At 47.8% G+C, this 12977-nt stretch overlaps 2 protein-coding genes across 2 annotated transcripts; one reads left to right on the top strand and one right to left on the bottom strand.

The window, feature by feature from the left end:
* Nucleotides 1-416: 416 nt before the first annotated feature.
* SPOUT1 (SPOUT domain containing methyltransferase 1) lies at nt 417-9644 on the top strand. The gene is made up of 12 exons (XM_087943895.1): nt 417-502; nt 1172-1214; nt 1754-1870; nt 2621-2780; nt 2977-3066; nt 3887-3936; nt 5159-5289; nt 6307-6379; nt 6462-6560; nt 6885-6987; nt 8086-8233; nt 8849-9644. Exons 1-12 carry the CDS (start codon nt 467-469, stop codon nt 8924-8926), a joined length of 1128 nt encoding a protein of 375 aa, XP_087800021.1. The 5' UTR covers nt 417-466; the 3' UTR covers nt 8927-9644.
* Nucleotides 9645-9744: 100 nt separating this feature from the next.
* On the bottom strand, nt 9745-12519 carry ENDOG (endonuclease G). Its single transcript, XM_026691923.2, has 3 exons — nt 11929-12519; nt 11266-11375; nt 9745-10658 (listed from the first exon to the last, which is right to left on the bottom strand). The coding sequence occupies exons 1-3, from the start codon at nt 12433-12435 to the stop codon at nt 10373-10375; spliced, it is 903 nt and encodes a 300-aa protein (XP_026547708.1). The 5' UTR covers nt 12436-12519; the 3' UTR covers nt 9745-10372.
* Nucleotides 12520-12977: the final 458 nt, after the last annotated feature.

Genomic DNA, 12977 nt, shown 5'->3' with positions numbered 1-12977 from the left:
AGAAATCATTATCATTAAGTGTTGTACCTGATGATTCTTGACTCTTGACGAATGTCTCTTTTCTTTTATGTACACAGAGTATTTACACCAAAACAAATTCCTTGTGTATCCAATCACACTTGGCCAATAAAAGAATTCTATTCTATTCTTTAAAAAAGGAAAAGTTGGGAGAGAGTGTGAGAAAGAAAAAAAGAAAAATGAGGGAGAAGTAGGGAGGGAGAAAGAAAAGGGAAAGGAAAGGAAGAGGAAGAAGAAGAAAAAATAGAGGGGAAAGGAAGGAATAAAGGAGAAAGGAAGGAGGGAAAAAGGGAAGAGAAGAAAGGATTAAAAACCAACCTCGCGAATTCCCACCTATGCAGCCGGATGGCCCCTTCTCTACCTTTTCATCAGTCTGTGGCTCCTTCTCGCCCCACCCAATCAGCGGCCGCCTCCGGAAGTTGCCGGCCCGGGATTGGCTGGCTGAAACATGGCGGAGCGCAGCGGGGCGAAGCGGCTGCGGGAGGTGCACGTGGGGCTGTTGCAATGGTCCCGGGCCATCGGGGGTGGGTGGGTGGGTGGGTGCCTGGGCTGGTAGGCTGCTCCTGGGCATGGAGGTTCCTTCCATGAGCTGGTGCTGGGCCAAGAGATTAACGCCGGTGTTTGAATCCTGTTTGCTGAGAATTTGCAAAAATGGATTTTTGATTGATTGATTGATTGCAAAAATTGATTGCAAAAAAAAAAATTGATGCAAAAATGGATTTTTGATTGATTGATTGCAAAAAAAAATTGATGCAAAAATGGATATTTGATTGATTGATTTGATTTGATTTGCAAAACTTTACCAGCCCCGATGGGGAGGCTGGTTATCCTCTGCCCGCTGGGGATGGAGGATGACAAGGCTTTTGGCGCGGATTGCATCCCGGAGGTTTAACTGTCCGCCGCCGCATCCGTTGTTGGCCGTGGACGATGGACCTTGTAGTTGGCCCAGTTGAAGGGCAGGGAGGCGGCGAGCTGATTGTGCCACTGTGAGACAGGGAGATGGCAGGGAGATTAAGAAGAGGCAGCCCTGTCGTGGTGGGGTTACAGAAGCAGTTGGGCAGCAGAATACAGGGAACAATTTGGATACTTGGGTTTTGCTAGTAAACCAGCGTTTGTCTTCCAAACTTAACAAAATCTCTGCACTGTTTTTTAGGGAAAAGAAGAAAAGATGGATTGGCGCAAATGGAAACAAGAAAGTAAGAACAGATTCTTAAAATATATTTTTTACAAAGGGCTCAAAGATTCTATAATATTTATGCCATAAAACTAGAAGGCTAAAATCTTTAGAGCCAGAAACTTTGAATAAGTGATTTTTCCCCTTTTAAAATCTATAATAAAAAGGTGGGGAATTTGCCAGATCTGATTCCAATTCTGTTATCCAAGTCTATACCTGGTTTAGACCCATAGTTAGCTTTACTATGGCTTATTGAATAAAGTACCATTGGCTGGAACGAGACAAATTTCAGCCCAATCAAAACTAGTACCACATTATTTTATCTTAATTTAATTTGAAAGGAGATTGGTATTTGAATTGATGGCTAGGCCAGCCCATTGCACTAAGCCATGGTTTATCTAGCTATGAATAAACTATTATTGGCTGGGATGGCACAAGAACCCTTGCTCTAAACCAGGGTGCTTGAACCACAGTATGCAAGTTTGTTTAACATAATGGAGAATAATGTGATGTTGATCGCTTTTGAGAGCTTGTTTCTTCTCTGTCTGAATTTTGTTTTAGAAAAAGAAGAGAAGAAAAAATGGAAAGAGATAAAACTGTTGAAGAAGCTGGAGAAAGAGAGAGCGCGAGAGCAGATGGAGAAAGAGAGAGAAGAAACAAAACCAACGGAGGAAAAAGGTAGCTGCCAAAATGCAGGAAATCTATTTTGGATATCGGACTAGAATTGGGGAACGAGAAAGGTTGGGTTCAGACAGACAACTTGGGCTAAGAGTGGTTGAGTGTATTTTCATTGCATGGTGGATTGAGGGTTAATCCTAGTTAGGTTTCTTTTTCTTTTGGGTGGCTTATCCTTTTCTTGCCAGTTTATGGATCAGCAGCCCAAAAGCCAGAAACTGAATTAATACAGTAATATTAGATTAGATCAGAAGTCTGTGGCTGAGGAATTCTGGGAGTTGAAGTCCACATATCTTAAAGTTGCCAAGTTTGAGGACCCTTGGATTAGATCAAAATAATCTGTTTGGAGCAGTGACGAAGGCGTTGGCTCAGGAGACGATGAGTTCTAGTCCCACCTTAGGCATGAAAGCTGACTGGGTGACTTGATGCCAATCGGCAGGAGATGGTGAGTTCTAGTCCTGCCTTAGCCAAGAAAGCTAACTGGGTGACTTTGGTGCAATCACCAGGAGTCGGGTGAGTTCTAATCCCAGTTTGGGATGAAAGCCAACTGGGTGATTTGGGGGTCAGGGCCTCTTCTCAGCCCAACTCACCTCAGAGGGTTGTTGTTGTGGGGAAAGCTGGAGAAGAAAAGAGCATTAAGTAAGTTCAAAAGAAAGAGAAGGAGGGAGGGAAGGAAGAAGAGAGAGAGATGGAGGGAAGGAATGCTTTTTTTTGGGGGGGTGAGTTTTCCTAATTTCTCTCCCTCTTTCCTAGGGCGGCACTACACAGTCAGTGTGGCTGTTCCCGGTTCGATTCTAAGTAACGCCCAGTCTCCTGAATTGCGGACGTATCTGGCCGGACAGATAGCCCGCGCCTGCGTCATCTTCTGTGTGGACGAAATTGTGGTGTTTGAAGAACAAGGAGAAACTACCAAGTAAGGGGGCGGCCTCCATTCCATTCCGTTTCTGTCCTGTTTTGTGCCACCGGTCGGAGTGGCACCGAGTCAGGCTCTGCGTTGTTACGATGGGTTTTTTTTCCCACCCGGGCAAATTTTGAGCCGAGAAATGGCATTTTTACAAAAGGGGTTGCCAGTTCGAGGCACTTGGTGACTTTTAGTGCTTGCCTTCCAGGACCATCGAAGGCAAGTTTGAAGGCATCAGGGGCAAAGGCCAGGCCTGTGTCCAGCTGGCCCGGATCCTTCAGTACCTGGAGTGCCCACAGTAAGTTGCCCTTGCCAAGATTGTCCAGTTCAAAGCGGGCCAAAACAAGGTGCAATCGTGACCTTGGGGCCTTTTAGCTTGCTTGGTTACCTACCTACCTACCTACCTACCTACCTACCCATCCATCCATCATCTATATCTATCTCTTTCTACCTTTCTCTATAATCATCTCTGTAGTCTGTCTATCTAGCATCTATCTACTTATCTATCTATGCATCTATCTATCGTCTCTCTATCAAATCTGTCTATCAATCAATCATCTGTCTATCATCTATATTATATCTGTCATCTCTATCATCTATCAATCACCTATCTATATCTATAATATCTATCTATCTATCTATCTATCTATCTATCTATCTATCTATCTATCTATCTCCTTTCATCTATCCATCCATCCCTCATCTATTTATATCCCACCTTTATTATTTTTATAAGTAACTCAAGGCAGCCGACATCCCTAAGATTCCTTCCTCTTTTGATTCTCCCCGTAACAACCACCCTGTGAGGTGGGCTGGGATGAGAAATGGACTGGCCCAAAGTCACCCAGCTGGCTTTCGTGCCTAAGATGGGACTAGAACTCAAAGAGTTCAAGAAATATATATATATTTTTTGAAATGTAATTAATTTCTTATTTGCCTGTGAGCAGCAACTGCTTTTCTTCTTTCTTGCTCCCTTTCTTTTTTTGGCTGCTGAATCTCACGTTCGTCTTTTTACTGAGCCAAGAAAGTGCCAGGTGTATCGTGAATTGCTCAACCTGGCATTGGCTTTACCTGCATGGTTGTCTAAAGGAAACCAACAGCTCTTCTCTCTTGAACAGGTATCTAAGGAAGTCCTTTTTCCCCAAACACCAGGACCTGCAGTTTGCTGGTAAGTCCTGGATTCTTGTTTCCTCAATTAGTGTCACCCAGTTGCTTAAAGATGTGTGGACTTTAGCTCCCAGAATTCCCCAGCCGGTATAAAACATTGCAAAAACATGATCCTGTGGCTGTGGGATTTTTTTATTAAATCTATTTGGCTGCCCATCTTACCTCAAGGTAATTCTAGGTAAAAAGAATAAAACTATACAAATTAGTCCTCGACTTACAACAGTTCATTTAGTGACTGTTCAAAGTTAACTGAAAAGAGTGAGTTGCAACCATTGTTCACATTTATGACCATTGCAGCCTCCCCATGGGTCACATGAGCAAAAATCAGGTGCTTGACAACTGGCATGTACTTATGACAGTTGCAGTGTCCCCGGATCCTGTGATCCCCTTTTTGCGAACATCAGACAAGCGAAGTCAATCGGGAAGCCAGATTCACTTAACAATTGTGATACTAGCTTAACAATTGCAGTGATTCACTTACCAGCTACGGCAAGGAAGTTCGTAAAATAGGGACAATTCAGTTAACAGCAGATCTTAGCCACAGAAATATAAGTTATAAGTGGAGGACTGCTTGTATGAGAAATTGCCCCAAGGCCAGGACTTACTGGACTAAAATGAAAGATTGGATACAAGAAATCACGGGACACCAAGTGGAATTCAAACCGGAGCTCTACCTAACTGAGGATAATCAAAAAACCATATCCGAAAAAGATAAATTATATAATACTACATATATTGACAGCGGCCAGAATAGCTTACGTGCAAATGTGGAAAGAGCATAAGGTCCCAACGGAAGAATTAATTTTACAAAAAATAGCAGACTGTGCAGACGTGGATATGCTCACACTAAAAAGGGAAAAAGGAGAATCTGACTATTACTCAGTGGCATAGATGGTACATATGGCTAGAAAAGAAAAAGAAGGATGGATAAAGACTGTATAGAACAGGGGTGTCCAACCTTGGCAACTTTAAGACTTGTGGACTTCAACTCCCAGAGTTCCTCAGCCAGCAAAGCTGGCTGAGGAACTCTGGGAGTTGAAGTCCACAAGTCTTAAAATTGCCAAGGTTGGACACCCCTGGTATAGAAGAAACCTCAAGAAAGTAATAGATAGGTAGGTAGAAAGATAAAATAGATAAATGAGAAATCGTCTTTATTTTGTAGAAACGTCTTTTAATATATATATTTTTTAATTCTATTTCTGGCTATACGTGGGCCATTTCAGGTCTCTTGAACCCTCTGGATAGTCCACACCATGTCCGAATGGACGAAGAGTCGGAATATCGGGAAGGGGTCGTTCTGGCCCGACCCACCAAGCCTGGCCGAGGCTCTTTCGTGAACTGTGGGATGCGGAAGGTAATTCCACGGAGGCTGAGCCAGGTCAGAAAAACAGGGGTCTCCAAACTTGGCAACTTTAAGACTTGTGGACTTCAACTCCCAGAATTCCTGAGCTAAACATGGGACTGGAGGAGGAGGGATTCTGGGAGTTGAAGTCCACAAGTCTTAAAGTTGCCGAGTTTGGAGACCTTTGCCCGAGATGAAGGGGGAAACATTATGGGGCAGCTGCTCAGCCAATGGCTGGCTGAGTGGGAGGTGCTTATGGGCTGCAACGGGTTGGACAGACGGATGACATGGACGGACAGGCGGCTGGCTGGAGAGAGATGACATGGATAAATGGAGGGAGGGAGAGGATTGACCTCGGAGAGGGAGAAAGAGACAGACAGGCATGGATGGATGGACAGACAGATGGGAGGTAAACGGATGGGCGCAGGGGTGGGATTCTACCAGTTCACACCTATTCCCTAGAACCGGCTGTTAACATTCTAAGCAGTTGGGAGAACCGGTTGTTAGAAGAAATTACTGGCCTAATCCTGTAAGGAAGGCAGGAGGGAAACATTCTGGTGTTGCTTAAAGAAACTGCCTCTCCGTTAACCCTTATTAAATTCTTGGCAGGACTAGACTTCCTGTCTCAGGAACTTCTCTGGAGTTTTTCCCCCCTCCTTTGCTGGTACTTTGCTTGTGTGGAGTGACCACTCAAAGTTACAATGGCACTGAAAAAAGTGACTTATGACCCTTTTTCACACTTACGACTATTGCAGCATCCCCACAGTCACGAGAGGCCAGGCGAGGAGATGCGTGAGTGATATTGAGTTGGCCACGCCCAGCCAATAACATGACCACCAAGCCATGCCCACCAATTAAGCCACGCCCACAGAACCGGTTGTTAAAAATTTGAATCCCACCCCAGGGTGGGCAGAAGGATCGATGATGGACAGGCAAGACTGCCCCGCTCAGGCTAATTCTTGCAACAGGTTGGTTTGACTGCCCCGCCCAGACTAAGCGGTGCTCCATGCCATTGGTGTTTTCCTACAGGAGGTCCAGATAGATAAGCAATTGGAAGCCGGCCTTCGTGTCACCGTGCGCCTGGGGAAAAAGCAGAACGCAGGTACGGTTTGACAAGTCCTCCGTCTCGCCTCAGAAACTCACATGCAAACCTCTGACCAGGCCCGATGCCTTTCCCTTGGCAGAGAACAAAACGCAGAAGGGTGTTGTCGTATCGTCACAAAATCCCCGCACCGTCTCTGGCTTTTACTGGGGCTACAGCGTCCGATTAGCTTCGTGTCTGAGTAAGTCTGCGTTCCCTTTTCTCTCTCTCTTCCAGTAAAAGTTTTTTTTTTACCCCAAAGCTGGGAAGGGGAGAGATGGAACTGAATGCCAAAGAATGTTTTAAGGGAGACCTCTTGAGAATAACGGGGAGAAAATATGTTCTTACTTTCCCATTTCTTCATTCCTTCCTTTATCCTTTATTCATTCTTTTATTCTGTCTTTGTCCCTGAAGCTGACCAGTTTATTTTTTTTTGCGTTCAAACTTTGAAGGAATGAACGGTTCTGCCTTGGGGATATCGGAGTGTAAGTGACAACTTTCAAAAGTTGTCTTTCTTCCTCACCAGGCGCCGTCTTTGCCGAATCCCCTTTTAAGGATGGCTACGATCTCTCCATTGGAACCTCGGAGCGTGGATCCTCTGTAGATGAAGCCGCTCTACCTGCCTTCAGGTAGCCACCGTGGATTTTCCGGGTTACGTTTTATGCTAAACCTGTTGTAAGAATTAGGAACGTCCGGCCTAAAAAAAGAAAATTACTAAGAGAAACGAGATAGCAGTCTTCCAATATTTGAGGGGCTGCCTCAAAGAAGAGGCGCGGGGGTCAACTTAATTTTCCAAAGCACTGGAAGGCAGGACAAGAAGCAACGGATGGAAACTCAACACGGAGATAAGCAACCTTATGGATGAAGAAGAAACTTCCTAACGGTCATGAATGCTCCAACGCTGGGAGTTTTGGGAGAGAGCCATTGGTCCAGAAGGTCTCCTGGTTGAGCAAGGGGTTGTCAACCAATGGGACCACTGGTGGTCCGTGAGAAAATTGTGGTGGTCCGCAGAGAAATGTATTAATTAATTGATTAATAAAAGCAATTAATCCAGGGTGTGCGGGAACACAAGGCAGCGCCACCCACATGGCCCACGGGAACACAAGGCTTGCGTCACTTGCATTGCGAGCACGAGGGGAGGGGGGAAACGGCGGAGGGGAAGAACTTGCCCCACGCGCCTCTCCTGCCCACCGGGGCTGCTTCTTTCCGCTTCTTTCTTCTGCTTTTTGGCTGCATGCAAGGAAAGCAGCTAAAGTCTTTCTTTCTCTCCCCCAAACTCCGCCACAAATGAGTCTTTGGGACCCTGCAAGGCCTCCTGTTCCAAAAGGCTGTGCCGGCAAAGACTCATTTCTGGCGGAGTTTGGGGGAGAGAAAGAAAGACTTCTGCTGCTTCTGCTGTTTTCCTTGCATGAAGCCAAAAGTCTCTCCCTCTGAGAACGGAGCTGGAGAAAGACGGTATCCTGCGATCCCAAATAAAGAATGATCAATCGGTAGGAAAACGGGATGGGAGATTTACCTGCAGACTCTTTGGGGGGTTTTCTCAGGGGGTCTCTGGTCCGCAGGATTTAAAATTTCGAGTTTGGTGCTCCCTGCGGTCCAAAAGGTTGGCAACCCCCTGGACTAGAAGACCTCTTAAGGTCCCTTCCAACTCTTTCATTCTGTCTCTGCCCTGCAGGAGCTGAGACAGCCTTCCCCAAACCCCTTCTCTCTTTTTCTCTTCCTGGTAGCCATGCTTTAATCGTCTTCGGGGGCGTGCAGGGTCTTGAAACCGGAGTGGATGCAGATCCCAACCTGGACGTCAGCGATCCCGGCACCTTGTTTGATTTGTATTTGAATACCTGTCCGGGGCAAGGAAGCCGCACCATCAGGACAGAGGTAAAGTTAGGGTTTGCTACAGGTCACCCCTCCCGTGGAGGGGCCCGACTCTCTGGACAGCTTCTCAAAGTGGGGCAGGACTTCCCTGCAGCAGCGTTACTCATTTTAATCTAATCTGGGGGATTCTGGGAGTTGAAGCCCACGTGTCTTAAAGCAGCTGTGTTTGCGGTAAAGACAGTCCTCCCTTTATAACCATTGGTAGAGGAGCGGCTCAAAATTACAACAATAGTTTATAAAAAAAAATCAACCCAGCCTACGGTTGGTCTTCACAGCTATGACCATCGCAACATCCCGACGGTCAGTTGTTCAAAATTTGAATGCTGGGCAAGTCTCGTATTTTGTGACGGTCGCAGTGTCCCCCGGGGGTGGGTGGGTCATGTGATCCCCTTTTGCGACCAATGATTCACTTTGCGACGGTGGCAAGAAAGGTCATTTAAAAATGGGTCCAAAGTCACTGAAGTGTCTCGCTTAGCAACAGAAATGTTGGGCTCGGTTGTAATCGTCAGCCGAGGAGTTGCTGTTCCTGGATCCCTGACAGATCCTGCGGGGCGTCATGACAGGAGAAAGAAAAGATCCTTTTTAATCCAGTGGCTGATCTGTCCCGTGTCTTTGTAGGAAGCCCTCCTGGTCTCGCTCTCGGCACTGAGGCCCAAGATCGACGCAGCGGCTATGAAAGGACGAAGTGGGAACTGAGTGACCGATGAAGGAACCAAACGTCAAGGAAAGCGGCTTTGGTTACGGGTTCGGATTCCCCCTTGGGTGGGGGAACAAATTTGGAAGGACCAGCCCAGCTGCCCTTAAATGCAGCATCTTGGGGCACCCTGGGAGGGGGTGTCGAGATGGTGCCCCCTCCCCCCTCTATGAACCACTGGGGTTTAAGAACAAATTTCTTAAATTTGGCAACTTGACAAGGACTTCAACTCCCAGAATTCTGCAGCTCCTTCAGACCCCCTTCGAAGAGAGGAGGGGGCCACACTGCATGTGATTTATGTTGGTGTGTTTTTTCAAGTTATTTATAACAATGGGGGGGGGGTTAGGGGGGCTGCAACCGCCTCGCTTATCAAAGCAGTGACTGCAGTGACTAATGAATTGAAATACGAAATGGAAAGATTAGTGGGATGGATAGTGAACTTGATTGTGATGTTAAAACAAGAGAGTTGTAAATGTAATGATGACTGCATAAATGTTGCAATCTGGAACCACGTTGCTCACGCGAAGAGATGTGTAAAAAATAAAAAAACTTTTTTATTTTATTTTTTAAAAAAGCAGAAACTGCAGTGGAAGCAATGAGGCGGCGAGGCGGTTTCATCGTCTCTGTGGATGGAAAAAAAATGTTTTTAAAGCCGCATTTTGCCTGGCAGAAATAAATGGGAGAAGGGGGCTGTTTCTTCTCCCCCCCCTCCCCAAAGTCCCAGTTGTAGTCGTAATTGGAGGACTAGTGCTTAAAAGCTACAAGGCAGAAGTACAGAGCTGAGCTGGTTTTGGGAAACAAAATTCCAGGACCACCTCCGAGCGATTCCTCTTTGTTTTATTGTGCAAAACGGATCCAAAGGTATCCATTATTATTTTTTCTCCCCTGCCCCAAAATGCAACCCTCAACCTGAGTTTGGGCCAAAACTTGTTTTCCCTGAGATGAGGAGATCACCCCTCTGATTTCCCTCCCCCCCTGAAAAATTTTCCTGGAACTGGAGAAATCCTTTTAAAATAATTTTTTTCCCCTTGCTGTTTCTAAAAGAAACTAAACGTTCTTCCCCTTTTTTCACGCACTTAACGACCGTTGCACATCCCTGTGGTCACGTGATCAAAATTCAGTACGCCCCCTGCGGCCTGGCAGCCAACTCACATTTATGACGGATGCAGAGTTAGGCGATCCCCCGTTTGCCACAAGCAAAATCCACCGGGAAGTCCAGATGAACCAACTTTTTTAACAATGGCAACGATCCGCTTGAAGAAAAAAAAAACGGCAGCAGGTAACATCGTGAAAAACGGGGGGGGCAAACCGTCCGAAAGAACTGTCTCGCTTAACAGCGGAGATTTTGGGCTCCATTGCAAGGACTACCTCTATTCAGATGCCACTCACGGGGTGGCGGGGGGAGGTTGTTTTGACGGCTGGCAGTCTGCCTCTCTGCGGAGGGGACATCAGGCCGAGCTCCCCGCCGTGATGGCTTTCAATCTGGTGGTCTTTTTCATGATGTTGGGGACAAAGAGGAGGCCCGAGGACCGCTCGATGCTCTCAATGGGGACCAGGAAGCGTTCCAGGGGGATGTTCTCATCTATGGGTGCGTTGGGCATGACGTAAGACTGCAGCTCCACTTCCCCCTGGGGTTTTTCTAAGATCAGCACCTTGAAGAAGTGGGTGGGGACGGCCACGTGGTTCCGCCCAATGACTTGGTACTTGACGTACATCTTCCCATCCGGCTCCATCCTGTGGAGAGAACCACCATTACAAACCATCCAAAAAGCCACATAGGTTTCTAGTCCTCACTGCGTGAATTTACCTATCAAAGACCCCGAATGGGGTATTAGCTCGGTTGTGCTGTGATGACCCAAAGGGGCGTGGCACAAAGACAACACAGTCACATAAATAAGAAGGGTCCCTTTTAATACCTCCAACTTTGCCCACGGTGTCCAGGTTCCCTTCGGTTGGAGAGAAAAAAAACTTTCCCAAGAACAGTCTTTAAATGGAGGAAATTCAATCCGAAAACAAATATCCTAAATACAAATGTTTGCATGACACCCAGCCACGCTTTAAATGAAATTAATTTTCTGCCATGACATTTCAAGCCAATAAAAACCCAGCAGGCTGAGTTTTGCCACAGACTTTGCAGGAATACAGAAATTTTATTCGGCACCCCAATTTTTTTTCTATTCCATAGCAACCAGACGCCTTGCTTTAGGATCTGCTTGGATCTTTTCGTTCACCTCGTGGTAAAAATTCAAAATGACTTTTTTAAACAGTGCCTTTTCCGTCTGCTCCCGCAACAGATGGGATGGCTACAGGATAGAAAAGGGAAACTGAGGAACACAGGTACCTGGGTAAGAAAAGCGGGCCGGTGCAGACATAAACATTCTGGTGAGTCTTCGTTAAACTCCGAGAATATTTTTCCAAGTTATTCCAGGCGTTTTGATTTAAATGAGGATTCTAGGAAATCAAAGCCACCAGGTTAAAATAGAAGGCGAGAGGTCAAACGTACAAAAAACGTTCAAAAGTACAGAGGAAGTCCTCGACTTATAACTACTGATTTAGTGACCGAAGTTACAACAGCACTGAAGAAAGTGCCACATGACTATTTTTCACACAGCCTCCCTGTGGTCACGTGATCAAAACTCTGACGTTTGGTAACTGATTCATATTTATGACGGTTGCAGCTTCCCAGGGTCATTTGCTCTCCTTTAGTGACCTTCTGACAACCAAAATCAACGGCGGTGAAGCCAGATCCACAACAACCGTGTTATTCACAATTGCACTGATTCACTTAACAACTGTGGAAAGGACGGTCGTAAAACGGGGCCAACAAATTCAGCTAACCAATGTCTCGGTTAGCAACAGAAATTTGGGGCGGAATTGTTGAAATCGGAGGACTTCTTGGCCGGAGGCTCGCAAAAAACAGCCTAGTCAATCTAAGTGAGGGGGCTCTTCCGTTAACTCCGCCTGGGGGTACGGGAGGGCATCCATCCGTTCCCACCCAGCCTACCTGGGGGGCGATGTTGCTCAGGTAGAAGGTGTCCCCCATGGCCTTCTGGCTCCACTTGTGGTTGGCGGAGGCCGCCAGGTGGCCTCGGTCGAAGCCGCTGCCCCGGTAATCCGCGTTGCTGGCGCGGTGATAGGGGTGGATGGAGTCGTCCTCGCGGAAGTCGCAGGCGGCCCGCTCGGAGGAGCCGCGAAGGGCCGCCGCGTCCAGCCGCTCCACCACCCAGAGGGCGCTCCGGGCTCGCGGGTCGTAGCACAGCACGTACGAGTCGCGGCTCCGCAGCTGAGACAGGCCCGGCAGGCCGTACTTGGCCAGCTCGCCGCCGCCGCCGCCGCCGCCCCGGCCCGCCTCCAAGGACGACGACGCCGCCAGCACCGGCACGACGGGCAGCCGCGCCAGCAGCCCTTCCGCGGACTCCCGGTTCTGCCCCCCGGACCAGGCGGCGCCCAAGCCCAGCCCGAGAGCCAGCGAGGCCGCCGCGGGCGCCAGGTTGCCCCACCAGCGCTTCATGCCCGCCCGCGGGAGCCGCTTGGCCGATGGAACGCGCCGGGATCAAAGGAATGGAACGTTGGGAGGAAGCAAAGGGATTAAGAAAGCGCTACAAGGGCCGCTTCTTAAAGGGGCAACGGCGCTGAGCGGGTGGGGCCAAGGTGGTGGTGGTGGTGTTATTTGGGCTTAGAAAACAAGGACCTTCGCCCCGTGGCGTCTTTTGGGGTAGGAGCGCTGCCTCTGCTTGCACTGCGGACGGCCGAAGGGGTGAAAGTCGGGGGGGAAAAAAACCCGCATCTTTATACCACCAACGGGGCAAAATTTGGAAGCGTGGAAAGATCCAGCTTGAAAATCCCCAGCCACCCACGCACCCAACTCCGATGTCGCCTTGTTCTTTCCACCCAGCCTACCTCACAAGGCTGTTGTGATGGGAAGGAAGCTAGTAGAAAGTGGCCACTTTAATCCTCCCAATGACAACCCTGAGAATGAGATCGGCTAGGCATCGGGCATTGCCCCTTTTAAGAAGCGTGCGTGTTCTTTGCACTTTCGCGCCCTCTCTCTGT

This window comes from Notechis scutatus, chromosome 15, assembly GCF_049901735.1.
Source record: "Notechis scutatus isolate UNSWTSFEM ecotype Mainland chromosome 15, rNotScu1.2, whole genome shotgun sequence".
In the NCBI taxonomy this organism is placed as follows: Eukaryota; Metazoa; Chordata; class Lepidosauria; order Squamata; family Elapidae; genus Notechis; species Notechis scutatus.
This window is presented reverse-complemented; position numbering and strand designations above follow the sequence as displayed.